This window comes from Poromitra crassiceps (assembly GCF_964638095.1).
Source record: "Poromitra crassiceps genome assembly, chromosome: 10".
Lineage (NCBI taxonomy): Eukaryota > Metazoa > Chordata > Actinopteri > Beryciformes > Melamphaidae > Poromitra > Poromitra crassiceps.
The window spans coordinates 55,328,863-55,345,336 of record NC_139631.1 but is presented as its reverse complement, the minus strand read 5'-3'; the positions used below and the strand labels follow the sequence as shown (position 1 = coordinate 55,345,336).

The 16,474-nt window shown below is 42.7% G+C and overlaps 1 protein-coding gene across 1 annotated transcript in view; it reads right to left on the bottom strand.

Annotated features, from left to right (window-relative positions):
* Positions 1–16,474, bottom strand: part of pdzd2 (PDZ domain containing 2) — a gene marked incomplete at its 5' end in the record, with an annotated part of 174,875 nt that overhangs the window by 19,633 nt on the left and 138,768 nt on the right. Inside the window, 3 exons of the mRNA XM_083645507.1 lie at positions 236–337; positions 531–648; positions 4,271–6,992. Of these exons, the coding sequence (XP_083501633.1) occupies positions 236–337; positions 531–648; positions 4,271–6,992 (2,942 nt within the window). The remainder of the gene's footprint in view (positions 1–235; positions 338–530; positions 649–4,270; positions 6,993–16,474) is intronic.

The window sequence follows — 16,474 nt, the reverse complement described above, 5'->3', positions numbered from 1 at the left end:
TGTTGGCAACATGCTGATGTTTGGGATTTGAGTAGGCTATTTGATGTTGAGAGATCTTTAACACTGTCCTTTGGTGTGACAAGATACATTGGTAGATCTTCATTGTTTGTGTGACTTTAGATGGCATTATTCGGCTGGAATTCACATAATCAACCAGTCTCTTGTTTCACTTCTACACAGTTTATTGGGTGTCAGTATAATTTAGTGTAATATCCCTATACCGTTCTATACTTACAGTTACTGCCTTCTGCTCAAGGTCCACTCCACCAGCGACACTGAAACCCAGGCCAGAGCCTTCCTCTTTAATAAGGACAACAAAATGAGTATTGTTGTGAACCTGTGGACAGTTCAGATGCAAAGGAAAGCAATTTGATAACCAATTTAAACAAAAAGTATGGTTTTAAAAATACATTCTACCGAGAACTGTATCAGTCATTAAATCACAAATACATGTCCAGTCTTTACTGTATTATGGGACTGTGTGTGTGTGTGTGTGTGTGTGTGTGTGTGTGTAAGCATTGTGTGATTACCTCGGAGAGGGCCTTGGTTTCCTGGAGCAGGGCCAACACATCTGATTTTGTTGTGAGGGAGGACAGGACCGCTTGCAGCTTGCTCTGGTTCACTGGAGAACTGAGCAGCCCGTTTAAACTGCAGAGAAAAACAATCCATAGTTTAAGACACACACTTTGCATCCCTTGCTTGAGAATTCGCATTTTAGGGGTTCAAGGCCCCTAGTGGCTGAAACCCCTTTGTTTTTCTATCGACTTATTTTGGTTTTTCTGCCGCGACATGACATTTGCCCATTGGCCGTGGTGGCTTCTATATGCTCCAGAAATATGTTCCCAATTGGCCTGATGAGGGCGCTATAATTAAAGGATACAATTTCAAACTTTGGGGCATCTGGGTAGCGTAGAGCAGTGTTTCCCAAACTTTTTTCTGGGGACCAACTTTTTAGAAATGACAAACCATCATCAGAATCAGAATCAGCTCTGGCTTGCATAACTCTCAATGTAATGTAGCTTTAAATGAGGAGATCCACAACTTTCATTTAAGGGCACCAGTTCAAAACAGGTAGACTTAAAACCAAGCTGGTCGTGTGGATAGTTCATTTTAGAAGGGGCATTACGGCCAAACTGCGCTGCATCCACCGCACTTTTTGACCGTGGTATAAATCCTGCTCTGGATGATGCCCCTCACGACACGTGGTGCCCTCCGCACAGTGCGTGGTGCACATGTATGGTGGTGCTGGTACTCGCATAAAAAAGGTATGCACAGGCTAAAACAAAGGACCGGGGTGTATATAAACATTCACATTAACTACTATACACAATAATAAGTGTATGAAAATGCATCTATTTTAATTATGTGTATATGAAAGGAATGTACGCATATACAGTATATTATCTATAAATAAGCCACATGTATAAACAAAGACCAGTGACGTGCGGCGAGATCAGTGGCTGGGTAGGCAAAAAAAATCCATTCAGACCGATTCAGACACATAGGACTGTATTGTATCATATTAAATAAATAAAGTAGCAATAGTAAATAGTATAGCAAAGCTCAATTGCCTCTTAGCCTTGACTATAGGATAAAAGTGGGGGAATAATTTCAAAAGTACACTTTAGCCTTATTATATGTTAATTTAAAGTTTAGTCATCCCTCACACATTATTTGTTGTTAATAAAATGAGCTAAGTTTTAGGCTTGTTTTTCTGTCTGTTAGATTGAAGTGTTTAGCTATTCCTAGCCATCAAAACTTGAGCTGTTTAAACCTGTTAATTGCTCACAGCATTAGCAGCTGATTGCTGGAAGGTGTAGCCTGACTCCCACTCCTTCATAAACCTTCATAAATACAACCTAAGACATGACTAATGTGCATGCTATCCTGTGTCTTCTGTGTGCTGATCGCTTCCTACAATAAACAGCCACCAAAAAAAGATGTCTGTAACAGGCACCGTTTTGATTCGATTTTCACAGTAGCGCATAGAGCTGTCAGCTTTCGGACCCTGGCTGCAGCACCTGAAGGCAGCACACAACTCTCTCTGTATGCCTGGTTGATAGACGTGCTTCCTCAAATGCTCTCATCTCGTGACAGGCATGTTGTTGCGAGCCGACGAGAACGTGCATCAGACACACAAAACAACATTAATATTGTAACGTGTCACAAACTAGACACAAGGCGTATTCCAGTTATGCACTTCCCAAAACCGTACAACTACAGTGGGCCGTAGTCACACCAAAGCAAGCCTCGAAAGACACACACTAGTCTCCCACTCTAACCAAAGCCGCTTTCAGACCCAGCTTCTTCCCCAGTTCCTCCACAACACCCCCCTCTCTCCCGCGACCCACCCATACCAATCTCCACGCCTCCTTAGTCTCGGCCAATCACAGGTGGGCCCCTTCACGTGGAACTTGTTTACTGGTCGTTAGCTTGACAGACAGGCGTCTTCCCCATTGAAAATGTTGATTTTGAAGTAAAATGCTTCAATCTGGTGCACTTAAGAACTTGCACGTGCACTTATTAAGAGGCTAGATCTATAAAGAACTACAGACATCATATTAGATTGATATGATATTAAATATATAGTGTGTGTGCGTGTATACACGCAAGTGTTTTAGTATGTATACATGGTATGCTACAAAAGTACTAGGCACAACTCTAGAGTATGTGTGATATTATTATGGATATAATGTGAGTATGCACACATCTCTTATATATTATTACAGTAGCATAACATGTTATTACACTATAATTATACTTTCATATTAAGCCTATAGATATAAAACAGGGGGTAGGACTTGATAAGTGTTAACTTCTTCTTACTCCTTTTCGGGCATGACAAACAAATGTAAATTGAGTGTGAATTTGCTGTATATTGTATGCTGTGAATTCTAATTGACTATGATTGTTTGGCACTTCTTGCCTATATTACTTTTATTCTTTATTTTTGTTTTTTACCATGTTTGAAATAAATCTAATAAATAAATAGTAATATATTTACTGTGCTGTTACTTTACAATGATACAAAAATAAATGTCTCCCCACGTAATATATATTCTGCATACAGGTCACATATGGCAGAATACTGCTCAATTAAATACAATGGCCCATCTACACAAACATCACTTACAGGGGAGTTACTTACCCATTCACTTCAATAGAACTGTCCCTAAAGTCTAGCCCCAATGCAAAATTTGAACGTTGTGGTGAGTTATGTCTCTTCCTTCTATATAGCACACAGAGAGGAAGCAAATTGTTGCATTTCTGGTCAACTATGTCATATAGACACTTTTTTTGTTTGCAAACAACGATTGTGTATTTTCGTGGGTGGAGCCGAACTGGTTGCAGAAAGTGAACCGTACTCACTGTGGGGTTGGTCAAAGAGGCAGTGCCGGACATCGTCATATACCCAGTGGGAAAGCTCAGTGTCTATACGGCTGAGCACAAGACTTTTTTTTCCCCCTCATTCCGAGAATCTCTACAGCTTGTTTCCTACTTGCAGAGAGTATTGAAGGCAAGAGTTGATATATATTTGACAACAGTGCTGCCGCCATTTTGGCTTGAAAAAAGCCTCAATGGCCAATGGGACAACAGCATAGAACCATGACAGCCAATCAGAGGTGTCTCTTTCAGGCCAAAATGGCGGATTTGCTGTGCGCCGATGTTGCAATAGAACAACCTATTAACTTCTGTTCCTATATCAATGTAAGTTTTTTGCAACCACTGACGTAAACCCGTGACGTCCACGCGAAATTGGTCTATATCATGTTATTTATGAGTGCTTTAAAACATCAATGACAGATGAATAGATCTGGGGGCCGGGGCTATTTAAAATGTCAAAGCTGTATATATACTGTATATATATATATATATAACATATATATATATATATATATATATATATATATATATAGAGAGAGAGAACATAAAACCTACACAAACCAGTCTGTTACAATATTATTTACTGTCGATGACTAAATACAGTGTTTTAGGGAGTCCCGTTGTTGTTCGCTACCATAGCTCGAATTAAGGGGAGCTTGGCAGCGCAGCGCTCTCCGGGAGCTACGGAGCTACGCGCTGCTAGAAAAATCTTCAGGTACGCGGTTGCGGAGGCCTCGCCCCTGTCATGACCAGCGTGATGATGTCATGCTGCTATGCTACGGGATAACAAAGTGGAATATCAGTGTGCAATGAAATGTATAAATTTAGTCCACTAACCACTGACTTGTTTTGAGGAATCAGTTCAATTGAAATGTGTTTCCCCCACCTGATGGACCAGCCTGGCTGCTGCCCATTGGTCCCTGGGCTCCCTTGACAATCTTCACTGGCCTCAGGATCAGCTTGGCTCACCCTGGTCACATCCACTCCTGTGGGGCTTGCAGACTGGGAGAAGCCCTCAGTCATGGGGGACTCCATAAGCCTTGTAGTATCAATTTTATATGTGACTGCACCTGGTTCACTGGAAAAGTCCTCTGGGCATAGTTTTTCCAGGTCAGGCATACTGAGTGCCCTGAGCTCCCGCAGCCTGGTGCGGGACAGGTTGGCATTTCCTCTGGCATGTTTACTCCGCAGCACCGGAGGAGTGTGTGGGGTGACCCCGTCCGAAGCTTTGGGAATTTCACCCCCAACTTTGTCCTGGGGCGGGGGAGTGGTGTTGCAGCTTGAAGGGGGCAGGTCAAAGTTCATCAGTGTAATACTCGAGGGAGATTTGCCATGAAAAGGCCTGGCAGGGTTTAGAGTCTCCACATAAGAGCTGAAACTCCTTCGCAGTGCACGGCAGTCAATAGAGTTAACCAAGTCCATATAACCAGAAAGCCTCTGGTTCAGTGGGGGCCTACATGTCGGAGCATACGACTGAATGTCAATGCCTTTGACCACCGGCTTGTCAAAGATAGCCAGGTTTTCAAAGGACTTGATCTTCTGTCTGACAGAGAAGGGATTGGGTTCCGCAGGTAAGACAGCATCTGAGGAGAAACTTCGTCTTTCTAATGCTTTTATGTACAGAGTAGACCTGCTGGACGTCTTTGCTGTAGTACAAGTTTCAGAGCCATTGGTTTTGATTGAATGAGTTTCATTTGTTGAATACATTGCATTAAGTACTTCATTATCAGCCATCCCATTAGTTTTTTCTAGTTTAAATGTGGAGCTGGAGGGCAAAAGCATAGGTGCTAATCTTGTATCTGTGCTGCCTTTAACGCCATTTTGTGAAAATAACCTTTGAGTTGTATTAGAGTCCTTTGTATTCACAGTTTCTCTGCATGCCAGAACCGTTGTGAATGGCGATGATGAAGACCCCAATGAGGATGACAATCTGACTTCTATGAATGTCCTCTGAGTGGCCGGTGTCTCTGGCTGGCCCTGTGCTATGCTAACTGCCTGGGAGTCCTGCTCCCCTTGGCCCGAATTAACCTCCTTTTTCTTTTTAGAAGATTGTGCGGTGTCTAATGTAGCACCTGCAGACCAGGACTTAGCCTTATGTTGTCCTCTGTCACTTAATATGGGAGAGGCAAGACTGCTGCTAATATCAAGCTGTTTACTGGTCTTCAAACAGCTGGACATGGCTGCCTTCTTGGCTTGTGGTTTTGGTGACTGGACTGGGGAAGCAGTGGCTTTCCTAGGAACTGGACTTTCTGCTCTGGTAGATGTTAAGGAAAGTTGCTCTTGTGGTTTGTTTTTACACTTAATGTTCAGGCCCTTCAGTTTGGGAGCACTAGTGCTTGACCTGTTGTGAGCGTTGTCCCGAAGTTTAAAGTTATTACTCAACACAGGGCAGCTTGAACTATAGAGACATTTTGGGCTGGAGCCCCTAAGCAAGGGGCTAGTTGGGATGTTTGAAATTGTTCTGGAATCCAGGACTTTCTCTCTCTCCTTGTCTCTTATCATAAGGGATGTTGACACTCCTGTGCCTGATCTACTGTTGCTTGAATTGGGGGTCTTTGTTTCCGCTGGAGTGGAACGAGGTGGTGTTTGTGTAGTCAACTGCTTCCCAGAGGCTGAGATCTGTGAGCCATTTGCATGCAACTTTGCAGTCCTTTCTTGACTCTGTGGAGTGACACTGTGGGTATCTAGTGTGGGGGAGGGACTGCTATAAACCTTTACATATGCAGGAGTGGATGCCACAAATGTGTCAACTTTGTCACATGTCCCATTAGCTCTATTAATGTGGCACTCTGTGGAAGGCACATGTATTGTATCCTTGGAAGACTGGCATAGCTTTTGGCCGGAGGAATCCAGCAACATATCAAAGGTGTGAGCAATGTTTGTGTTTGGGCTGCTGGCATGCTGGGGAGGCAACGGTCCATTCAGTGACTGGCTGAGTGAAGATCGGTTCAAAGCAGCAGGTTGCTGGGATTCACAGAAACAAATCCCCACTTCCTCCTCATCCAAGCATGGTCCTTGGAGATTTGCATCACGGTCGGCCATTTTATCGCCGATGTGACAGTTGTCAGTGGTGGAGTCGCATTCCAAGTCATCCACCGTATGAAACAAGTGCTTAGAGGCAGCCTCAGGCCTCTTAGAGGCAGCCTCAGGCCTCTCCCCACTTGAGCCACTGGAAAAAGAGCTGTTCTCTGTGAGATGGCTTATGTTTAACGAGTAACTGTTTAGGAATGATTTCCCTAGATCTTTATTATTTCTTGCATCCAAGATGGAAAAGTCCTGAAGACCTTTCTCAGGCAGGGTTGCACTGTGTTGGCTAGAGCAGCAGAGTACAGTATCATTACTTAATACAGTTTTGGAAAGGGATTTGGAGGTTTTATATGTATCATTGCAGAAGCTTAGTTCTGATATAAAATCATCTATATTGGTCACAGGTATTTGAGAGTCAGGGTTTGTTTGGGTTGTGGGGTTGGAATTTGTTTGTGGTAGGTCATTCCCTGGATTTTCACTCGTTACTTGTCCTTCATCAGTTGGCACCCGAGTGGATGTGGGTGGGTCCGCTCCATCACAGCCTCCTGATGACATCATCAAACTGGACAGCCGATCTACAGCTGTGGTGAGAAAGGAAATGTGAAGAAACAGTCAGGACCTGTTGTTAGACATGACTCAGAGAGAGATGACAGTAGCCGTGTTCGGAATGGTTCACTAACTCAGTATTCTCCATGTAGTGTTTATCATATAGTCAACTACATATGGCCCATTTCCACCGCTGGTATCAACGCGGCCCCGCCCAGCTCGTCTCGCTTTTTTGTCTCATTCCACCGATCAAAAACGTGGACAGCCCGGGTTGAGTCGGGGTTGAGTGGTGCTGCTTTTGGTCCCTGCTCTGTTGAGGTTCTATCGCTGTGAACCCGGGTTCATACGGTGACGTGAAAACACTGCAGACGACTGATTGGTCAGGCAGAATCATGTTTACTCTATCTACTGACTGTCAATGCATATCAGTTTAGTGGGGCTTACCTTCTCTTCTGTTATGTTATTTCCATCAGTCTTTTGTGTTGCTGCCTTCGCCTCTGGTGAAATAAAATCGATCTCCTTACTCAGCTTTAACATGGCGGTGGTTTTCAATTGTTTTGAGAGAGAAAAAGTCCGCTGCTCAGGAAGCTCCTGTAGTTGTGTGCAGCATCGTCTGCGCTAGGCCGCAGGCGGGGGTAAGTGAAGCCGCGGTCTTGCCTGGTGAGAGGCCGCCGGGGTAGAGGCTTCACTCTGTAGCGCAACCCCCGTCCCTCGCGCAGCGCATGCATGTGAGTTTGACTAACAACAAAGTGATATCCATTCTCCTGGCCGATTGTCACATTTGCCCATGTACACTGTAGGTCAGGGTACTCAACTTGCTTTGCCCGAGGGCCACTTTCGTGAAATGATAGAAGGCCAGGGGCCAGTTAATAAACAATCAATATACATTTTTCTGTAGCGGATTGTAGGTTTTTGGGGTGTCAGCCGGAGTTTAGTCTGACAATGTTGTGCACACCGGATAGTTAGTTAGGTTAAGTACATACATAAGTGCCTGGGTAGGGAGCAGACGGCGGTAGTTGACAATTTAGCAGCTAAATCATAGATTATTGAAAGATATTCCATATTCCAGACTGAAATGCTATAACAGAAGTGGAGTATTGGCCAGAATGACATGAACATTTTGACACTTAGGCCATGTTCACATTACAGGCAAATCCGATTTGCTGATAAAGTGATCAATCATCATTATCTTGATTGGTTTCCCAATTCTGATTTGGGAGTGTGTCCGCACTGCCACACATCTGATTCTCAAGTCGGATCTGTGTGGCCAGACCTAAACAGCCTATCTGCATGGGTTGCTATGGTAACGACGTGGGCGTCAGTGATGTTGGTGATGTGGTTTTCCTGCGCAGAAGCATTTGATGACGAGTTGCGAGTGACGTTCAAATCAGATTTGGTGGATCTGCGCGTCCGCACTCAAGTCACATCAGTCGAAAGCAGATTGGAAACTACTGTACCTCCATATGTGGTTTGGGACAAGTGACACAAATCAGACTTGGAGCGTCCAGACTCATAAAACCAATCTGGATAAAGTCATATAGGTCATTAAAGTTCACAAATCAGATTTGGCCTCCTAGTCTGAACATGGCCTTATTCAGCGGGTATCTTGCATGTTGCGTTCAGGTGCACTGTAAAAAAAAAAAAATCTATATAATTTATTTTTTATTTTTTTGCAATTCCATCGCGGGCCACACAGGGGGCGCCCGCGGGCCGCATATGGCCCGCAGGCCGCCAGTTGAGTATCACTGCTGTAGGTCATTTAGGCACCAGTATTTCATAAACAGTTTAAAAGTTCTGTGTATGGATTTCATTTTAATGTTATATGTTATAGCCTACTTCGGTTATGGGCGGAGGGCAGATATGCGGTCGCTATGACGACCAGGTGTGGGCGGGGGCAGATCGAGCAGTGGTGGAAACAAAACATCCATCGGGTCGAAACAAATACAGCCGAGTGGTGACGGGCTGTGCAGGGCTGTAAAATGTGGTGGAAATGAGCCAATAGGGAACGATCAAACGAGTTTAGGACACTACCTCACTCTTCTTCTCCTTTGGTAAACTAAATGTGGTAATTTTGGTAAATGTCGACTAAATCTATGGTAGATTTAGTTGACTAATGGGCTTAGTTAAAGTCTAATGCATTAATTAAATATTTCTCTATAATTTCCAAACTCAATGGAAAGATCTATAAATCTCTTATTATGGAATGGTATTAAGGCTTAAACGTGCCAACACAGCTTTAACTGTTTAACTTCTTCTCCTCTTCTGATTGGATCTCTTCCCAATTCGTCCTTCCCTAATATTTTCATCTAGTTTTTATTCATTGACAAAAGTGTCAATAGATATGATCATAGTTTTTGTCACCACAACTTGGTTTTTATTTAGTTAACTCATTGAGTGCCAAGGACGTCGATCAACGTCAAATGCGTTTTTTGACGGTGGGACGTGGATCAAAGCCTCAGGCATCTCCTGTACAAATATTGTAGCTATTGAAGGTGTATAATCTATTTTACGGACTCATTAGGTGGCGACAGTGCTCTCCAGATTAGAGAAAGGTCAGGAAAACAGCGGGAAAAAGCCCCGTGATGAAAGAGAAACCGCTCATGCTGCAGCCAGAGCCATATAGATGGCTCTGGCTGCAGCTGACGTTGGCTGCGAACAGCAGTCAATCCGCGCCCACAACTGAGCCCCTCTGCCTCTGTCTGTCTGTCTGCATAGTTTCTCCACACGATTAGCCGCCAGAAAAGCAGCACCCGACGCTGAAGGGCCAAACCATTCTCAGCAGTCCGGTTTGGCTTTTCCGTGTCGCGCTGGGAGCCGGCGCACAAAAACGGAGCACTCCGAAAATAGACCTGGGTGCGTGAGGCTGTGTGTTAGTGTGGGGAGGAGTTTGCAGCTGAGGGGGGGAGAGGGGGGTGGGGCACGCAGGGCACCACACAACTACACCACATCACTACATCAGAAAATATTAGCTTCAGACTCAGTGAATGTGCTTGAAATGCTTCATTTCACAAAAGGCGGAATATCTCAGCTTCTAATTTGAAACGCTGAAATTTGCTGAAAACAACCTATCTTCTCCGGCTCATAAATAAAGAACGGAAAATGGTATCAATAAACTTTTTTTTGCTGATGATACAATAGAATCTCCTCGTTCTTTGTGCGTGTTCGGTGTTTACATGTGTGTAATATTACACAATATTCTGTGGGCCTCGAGAAATCACTGAAAACGCTCTGGGAGCGTCCGTTCTCCAAAAGTGGCTGGCACTCAATGAGTTAAGGTCCTGTTAACGTCTTGTTTGTTGACGAACATTTTTGTCATTGTTTTTCTCAATGAAATTAACACTGCTCCAAGACTACACTAGCGACAACCCCTCTAAAGGTCAGTGAGGCACTGCACTTTGCTACACTTTGTGGCAGGACTACTATCCGACGGGTGAACGGGCACTGCACTAGTCTGATCTAATAACAGGACCTCCTGAGTCAACATCCCTATAGAGCAGGGCTATTCAATTAAATTGTTCAGGGGCCCACATTGTCAGAAACCTAAGGGGCCGGGGGCCGGACCCCGAGCCATTATATGTACACTTGACACAACCCGCCACCACATTTCCGCAGCCGTGCTGGAACTATTATTAAGTAGGGGGTGCTGTAAGGAATGGAATCTCGACGCTGCCCGCTAAGAAAATTTTATGTTTTTTGGACTTTTATCCATATTTAGAAGAATATTTAATTTTAAATTAACATTAGGATTATACTGTTGTGATGTCATTATTCAGTATCTTCTCCTTTTCTCACTCACTTTCATGTAACCACCTGCTCTCCCTTTAGTCGTTTTACACTACAACAGACAGCAACACAGGCATAAACACTGAACTTATTATTATTATGGAAAACCAGATTATGATGAAAATCAAACACTGTAATGTAACAAACAAGGAAAAATGAAATAAAAAAGCTTCTCCTGGGCCAGTCATAGATTTTTGTCCCCCACCCACATTTCTTTTCTTTTTCTTTAATATAAAACTCTGGCGGGCCGTATCCAGCCCGCGGGCCGCCAGTTGAATAGACCTGCTATAGAGTATCGCAGGGATGATGTATTTTCGTAGGCTTACCCAGAAACCGCCGCCATGCTGGTTCATAAGGGGACAAGTGAATGGGATTTTATATGGGGATTTCGGTTAAATGCATGTAACATAATGCATATATATATACGGTATATATATATATATATATATATATATATATATATATATGTGTGTGTGTATATATATATATATACACACATATATATGTGTGTATGTATATATGTATATATATATATAGATGGCAAACATTCTTATAGTAGTTGCTTCAGACCGTGCTTGAGACCGAGAAAAACACATTAAAAACAGTTCAAAGTCCCCAAACAAACAGAAAGGTGAGTTGCCGAACTGTGCTGGCACCTGCGCATATGATTACAGTTTCGTTGTACACTTTTATGACTTTTATGAAATCACATAAAAAAAACGCATTTAGGCTTCAAAAGTGGTTTGTGAAGATTATCTTGCTGAACACAAACTTTGCTGTTTCATAAACTTTTGTTAACCACAGTCACAGACCTTATTTCATGCATTTAACCGAAATCCCCATACTAAAATCCCATTCACTTTTCCCCTTAGGAACCGGAAGTGCTACTTCCCGACTCATTCCTGCGGTACTCTGTTAAATGACATGAGGAATATTTTTTGTAACCAAGAAACAGCATCCCACAGCAATGTCCACACTATGGCCAAAGACTTATACTAGTCTACTAAGAAGTCATCTAATATCAAAATAAGGATCAAAAGAAAGTGGACAGGGAGTTGAGGAACTACAAGGTAACTCTAGCGATAACTACTGGAGGTAAAGATAAATAAGATAGTCACCATGGATACAAAGCCAGATGCTTGCAGTGAAGGGTACTGCCAGCAAGCGAAGGTTGATCCTACATCTTAAGGCAGCATTGGAGGGAAAGACATACTTCTCTATTTAATTAAGATCTACAGTAAGCCAAGGGCCAATAGAGAGCCAAAGTCACACCCACTTCTGGATTAGGCATATGCACCAGAACCAATCTCGTCCCCCATTCTTCTTTCCATCTAAAATTTCATAAAATGCCTATAAGAAGAGTTTTAGGTGATCAAACCAAGTGATCCAGCTATTCACTCGGACCAAAACTTGGAACGTTTTTACGTTTAATGCGATGTTTTTCTTTTTAAGTTTTGGTCCGAGTGAAATGTTCTATGGTCTCTCCTGATTCTAAATATATCATTTGGTGATGAGTAAAACTATTTTTTTTAAGCATTTTACAAAATGTACAGTATATGGAAAAATAAATGGTGGATGAAATCTCTTGGTTCGTACATGTATGCCTAGCTCGGAAGAGAGCATGCCTTTGGCACTCTATTCACCTTATGTAGGACAGTCTGGCTTGAGAGACTAACAGGAAGTGTAAACACGATCGGAAGTTCTGATTGTGTCTACACTTCCTGTGACTCATGATTCTGATTCTGATCTGAAACCTAGTCTGACTCATATGTGAGTCAAACTACTGTAGGTTTGACCAGGTGAGTCAGACTAGTTTGAGCAGGTAAACCTGCCATTGTTTTGAACAGGAAGTCATGACACAATGGGTCAAGTGGGCGGGGCTACATAAGGTGAATTGCAACAGTATGAATGCATGAGGAGAAAGAGGTTCTCTTGCTAGTTTTGATTGGCTGTAACCCGGTCTGGTTTTGTGGCTTGTATATTTACTGTTGTTTGCTTTTGTGCTTATGAAGTTTATGTACACTTGTATACTGTTTGGAATTGTCTGTTTTATAACATCAACCTGCCAAGGGATTACAAATGGAAATTAGCCTCTGGCTATAATCTGGCATATTATGAAAATGTTCTTCAATATGTTTTCCCACTATCTTAAAGCTGCATTCAGCTATGTTTTTTTGTTCAAATAAGTGTTAAATGGCTCTATATTCTGACAGCAATCACTGAAATAGAGTGTTTGGTCAGTGACTTGAAACCCCCAACCCCTAGTCTCTTAGAACAGACGAGTTGGCGTCCGCAATTTTCAAATGCGTCCGCCATACCGTCTGTACTTCGTGGGGGGGAATCATGCACCAACCGGAATGGGAAGTAGAAAGGCGGGTTTTGCGCTCATTAGTCCAATCAGAATCGCATATGCCGCATTTTTCGTGGACACACGTGTCGTGATTGGTCAGATTCCGTCGAACTTCCTTCCTACTACAGGAAAGAGATAGAGGACAGTGGGGGGGTGGGGGTTTCAAGTCACTGACCAAACACTCTATTTCAGTGATTGCTGTCAGAATATAGAGCCATTTAACACTTATTTGAACACAAAAACATTGCTGAATGCAGCTTTAAATTAATTAATGAACTAGAAAGTGCATTCAGTAGAGTGCAGATCTCTGCCAGGCACCACGACGGCTAACCATGGCCAAACCAAACCACTTGCCAATAACAAGGCAACATTAAATGGCCACATTGTTTTAATTGAGTTTGGCATACAGCCAAGAGTGAACAGCACGTAGCATGCTTTATAGCCTGTCTTACAGTAGCCTATATATTGTATATAATAACAGGATACTCATATCCATAGTTCATATTTCATATATGGGCCTTTTTCACGGTGGCCATTTTGTGTCGAAAAGGCAGGGTAAACACAGGTGCAAGCAAAACAGTAATGAGCTTTTCCAACTTCCAATCATGGAAGTTGGAAACTCTCCTGCATGTGTAATACAACTAAATTGATTCATAACTCCACATCAAAGGGATTATATGGACTCACGTTTTATCCGACGCATATAGTCTATAAGTGGAGTAACGGGAGCAGCAGATCGAGGTTGTGGCAGGCAGGTTGGCTTGGTTGGAGTGATCATCAGTGGACATGACAGACACATTCCTGAATAATCCTTCTCAGGTGTGCCGTGCAATTACGCGGTCGCAGAGCAATTTGCTGACAGACTTCAGGTGATTTATGTGAGCATGTTGACAAGCTCATTAACGCATGATGTTCGTATAGTCAACTCCATGTATGGGCTGTATCGTACATAATGTTACCTGACGAACGAGGCAGTCAGAAAAATACTTTCACTTCACTTTTCACATTCGCTCAGTGTTTTTAGACAGATCACTCATCGTGTTTCAAGCATCGAGTGTTGTCCACATCGACTCTACTGGAGAATAAACAACAGTTTAAAATGTTAATGTTACTTCTCCGTCATCTTGCTGTGGATCATGGAATTGGAGTCTCTCTTCTGGATCATATAATTGGAGAACACACGCACAGACAGACAGAGACTCTCACACACACACACACACACACACACACACAGACAGACAGACAGACAGACAGAGACTCACACACATGACTGAACACATCATCTCCTGGCAGAGATAATAATAATAATTAGGTCAAATTACAGTGTCGCAGAGTTTTCACGCTGCTATAGAGCTTGCGGAGTTGGCGTCATGCCAGTCATGTTGGGACGGGACTAGGGATGGTCGATCCTCCCTATTTTTATATCATCCAATCGTGGTCATTAGAGATTGGCGATAGACAATCAAATCACCATATTGGCCGTCATTTTATGTATTATTATTTTTGATAAAGAGACCTATTCCTATTTAATGGCATTAATGGTTGATTGATTGATTGATTGATTGACATCTTTATTGATAATGAAGACATATATACTGTACAAACATAGACACACCATTATCAAAAGGATAAACACAATAAAGCTAGAAGCTTATTTCCATTGCGGTCCTTGAGGTGTCAGTGTGGAATAAGAACTGATGAATGAATGTATGGGTGCGTGTGGATGTGTAAGAATATAAGTGCATGTTTTAAAGTGCAGGTGTCAGAGATGGGTGCGTGTGAGTGTGTAAGAATGTAACTGCTAGTTTTAAAGTGCAGGTGTCAGAGACTATTGGGGATGCGTGTGTGTTGCCACCACGCTGGAGGAAGGAGAGACAAGGGGAGACTAAAAATATGATACACAATAATAAAAGCAGTACAAAAGGCCTAATGAAAACAGTCAGTTTTCATTGGGGGGGGGGAGGAACCCTTGTGCCATCAAAAATTAGATTTCTACCTAAATAATTAGTTTATTGATGTGCTCACCTATTACAATGGGTATTTCTGTATGTTTTCAAATGTAAAAAAAATAGACCAGGTCAGGGTACTTAAGTAACCCATTTTCAATGGTTTTACATGGGAAAAACGAAATATGAAAACAAAGTTTTTCAGTTTTTTCGTTTTCGTTTTTCCGTTTTAAAGTTTAAAACGGAAACGAAAAAAACCTTTTTATTTTTTTATTTATTAACTTCTAAATTCATGGCGGGCCGCTTAAAAATGGGCAGCGGGCCGCAGTTGGCCACCCCTGATTTGAGCAATATGGAACAACAAGACACAGCCAGGCTACATTACATGAGAGAAAAATGTATTTGAAGTGTTTTTAATGAACAGATTGCTCTGTTATGGCTTCTTCTTTTTTACCCTCTCTCCCCACGCACATCTTGTGTCATTATTTCTGAAGCAGCTTTTTAAAGCATAATAAATACTTTAAAGGACCTTCATCTGTGGTAATGTTACATTTGCTGTCCTTAAGATATCAAACTTTTTTGACAGTTGATAGAGCGATCGGTAGCATACGTGGTGATCCTGCCTGCCCCTTTCGTGTCCTCCTTTCAATCTGTGTGATCCTCTGAACAATCAGCTTCAACTTAAACCCATGAAAAGTGTATGCACTCAGCCCAAAAACGAGATAGATTATGATGTGCTGGTATGTGAGTGGAGGTAACGTAAATTTACTGTATGTTGTAAATCATGGTTAGTTTGTCCAAACACGGTTGCTTAGCATTGAGATTCAGGGCCCTATCGTTGCAAAATCGGTAATTCAGTGTTTGCTCTGGTTTTGCACTGGTTTAACGCCGCGCGCAATGCAAATTGGGAATTGTACTGGACATGCATGAGGGTAGGTGTGCCACATGCCAAACCAGGCGTTTTGGCGCAAAAATGTGGGGACAGATCGCATTCTCATATCGTCAGCATGCGCGCAATTACTTTACGCTAAGAGCTTTGAAAAGCACCTCTTACGTGCTAAAATACACTGCTACGCTTGAGCGCACTATAATCTCCGTGCTGCGCAGCGCAGTGCTGCAGAGTAATTCCTTTTGGATATGTCATTACGCACAGACGTGCCATGCCAGGACATCAAATTCGGCTGCTAAAATTGGGTATTAGCAGATAATTCAGTTAGGCAATCAACTATAAGTCACTGAGAAACTTTTATCACATTGCAAAGAGGGAAATTAATTGAGAAAACGTGTTGGAGCATGGACATTGTAGCCTACTTGCAATAGGCTATTCACCTTCACCTATCCCATAACCCGGAGGGTCGTTGGCACCACAGACGATTGTCAACAAGCTCTCTCCATCTCTCTCTGTCCTCGGCACAAGTGAGTCAACTCTAAATCCTCC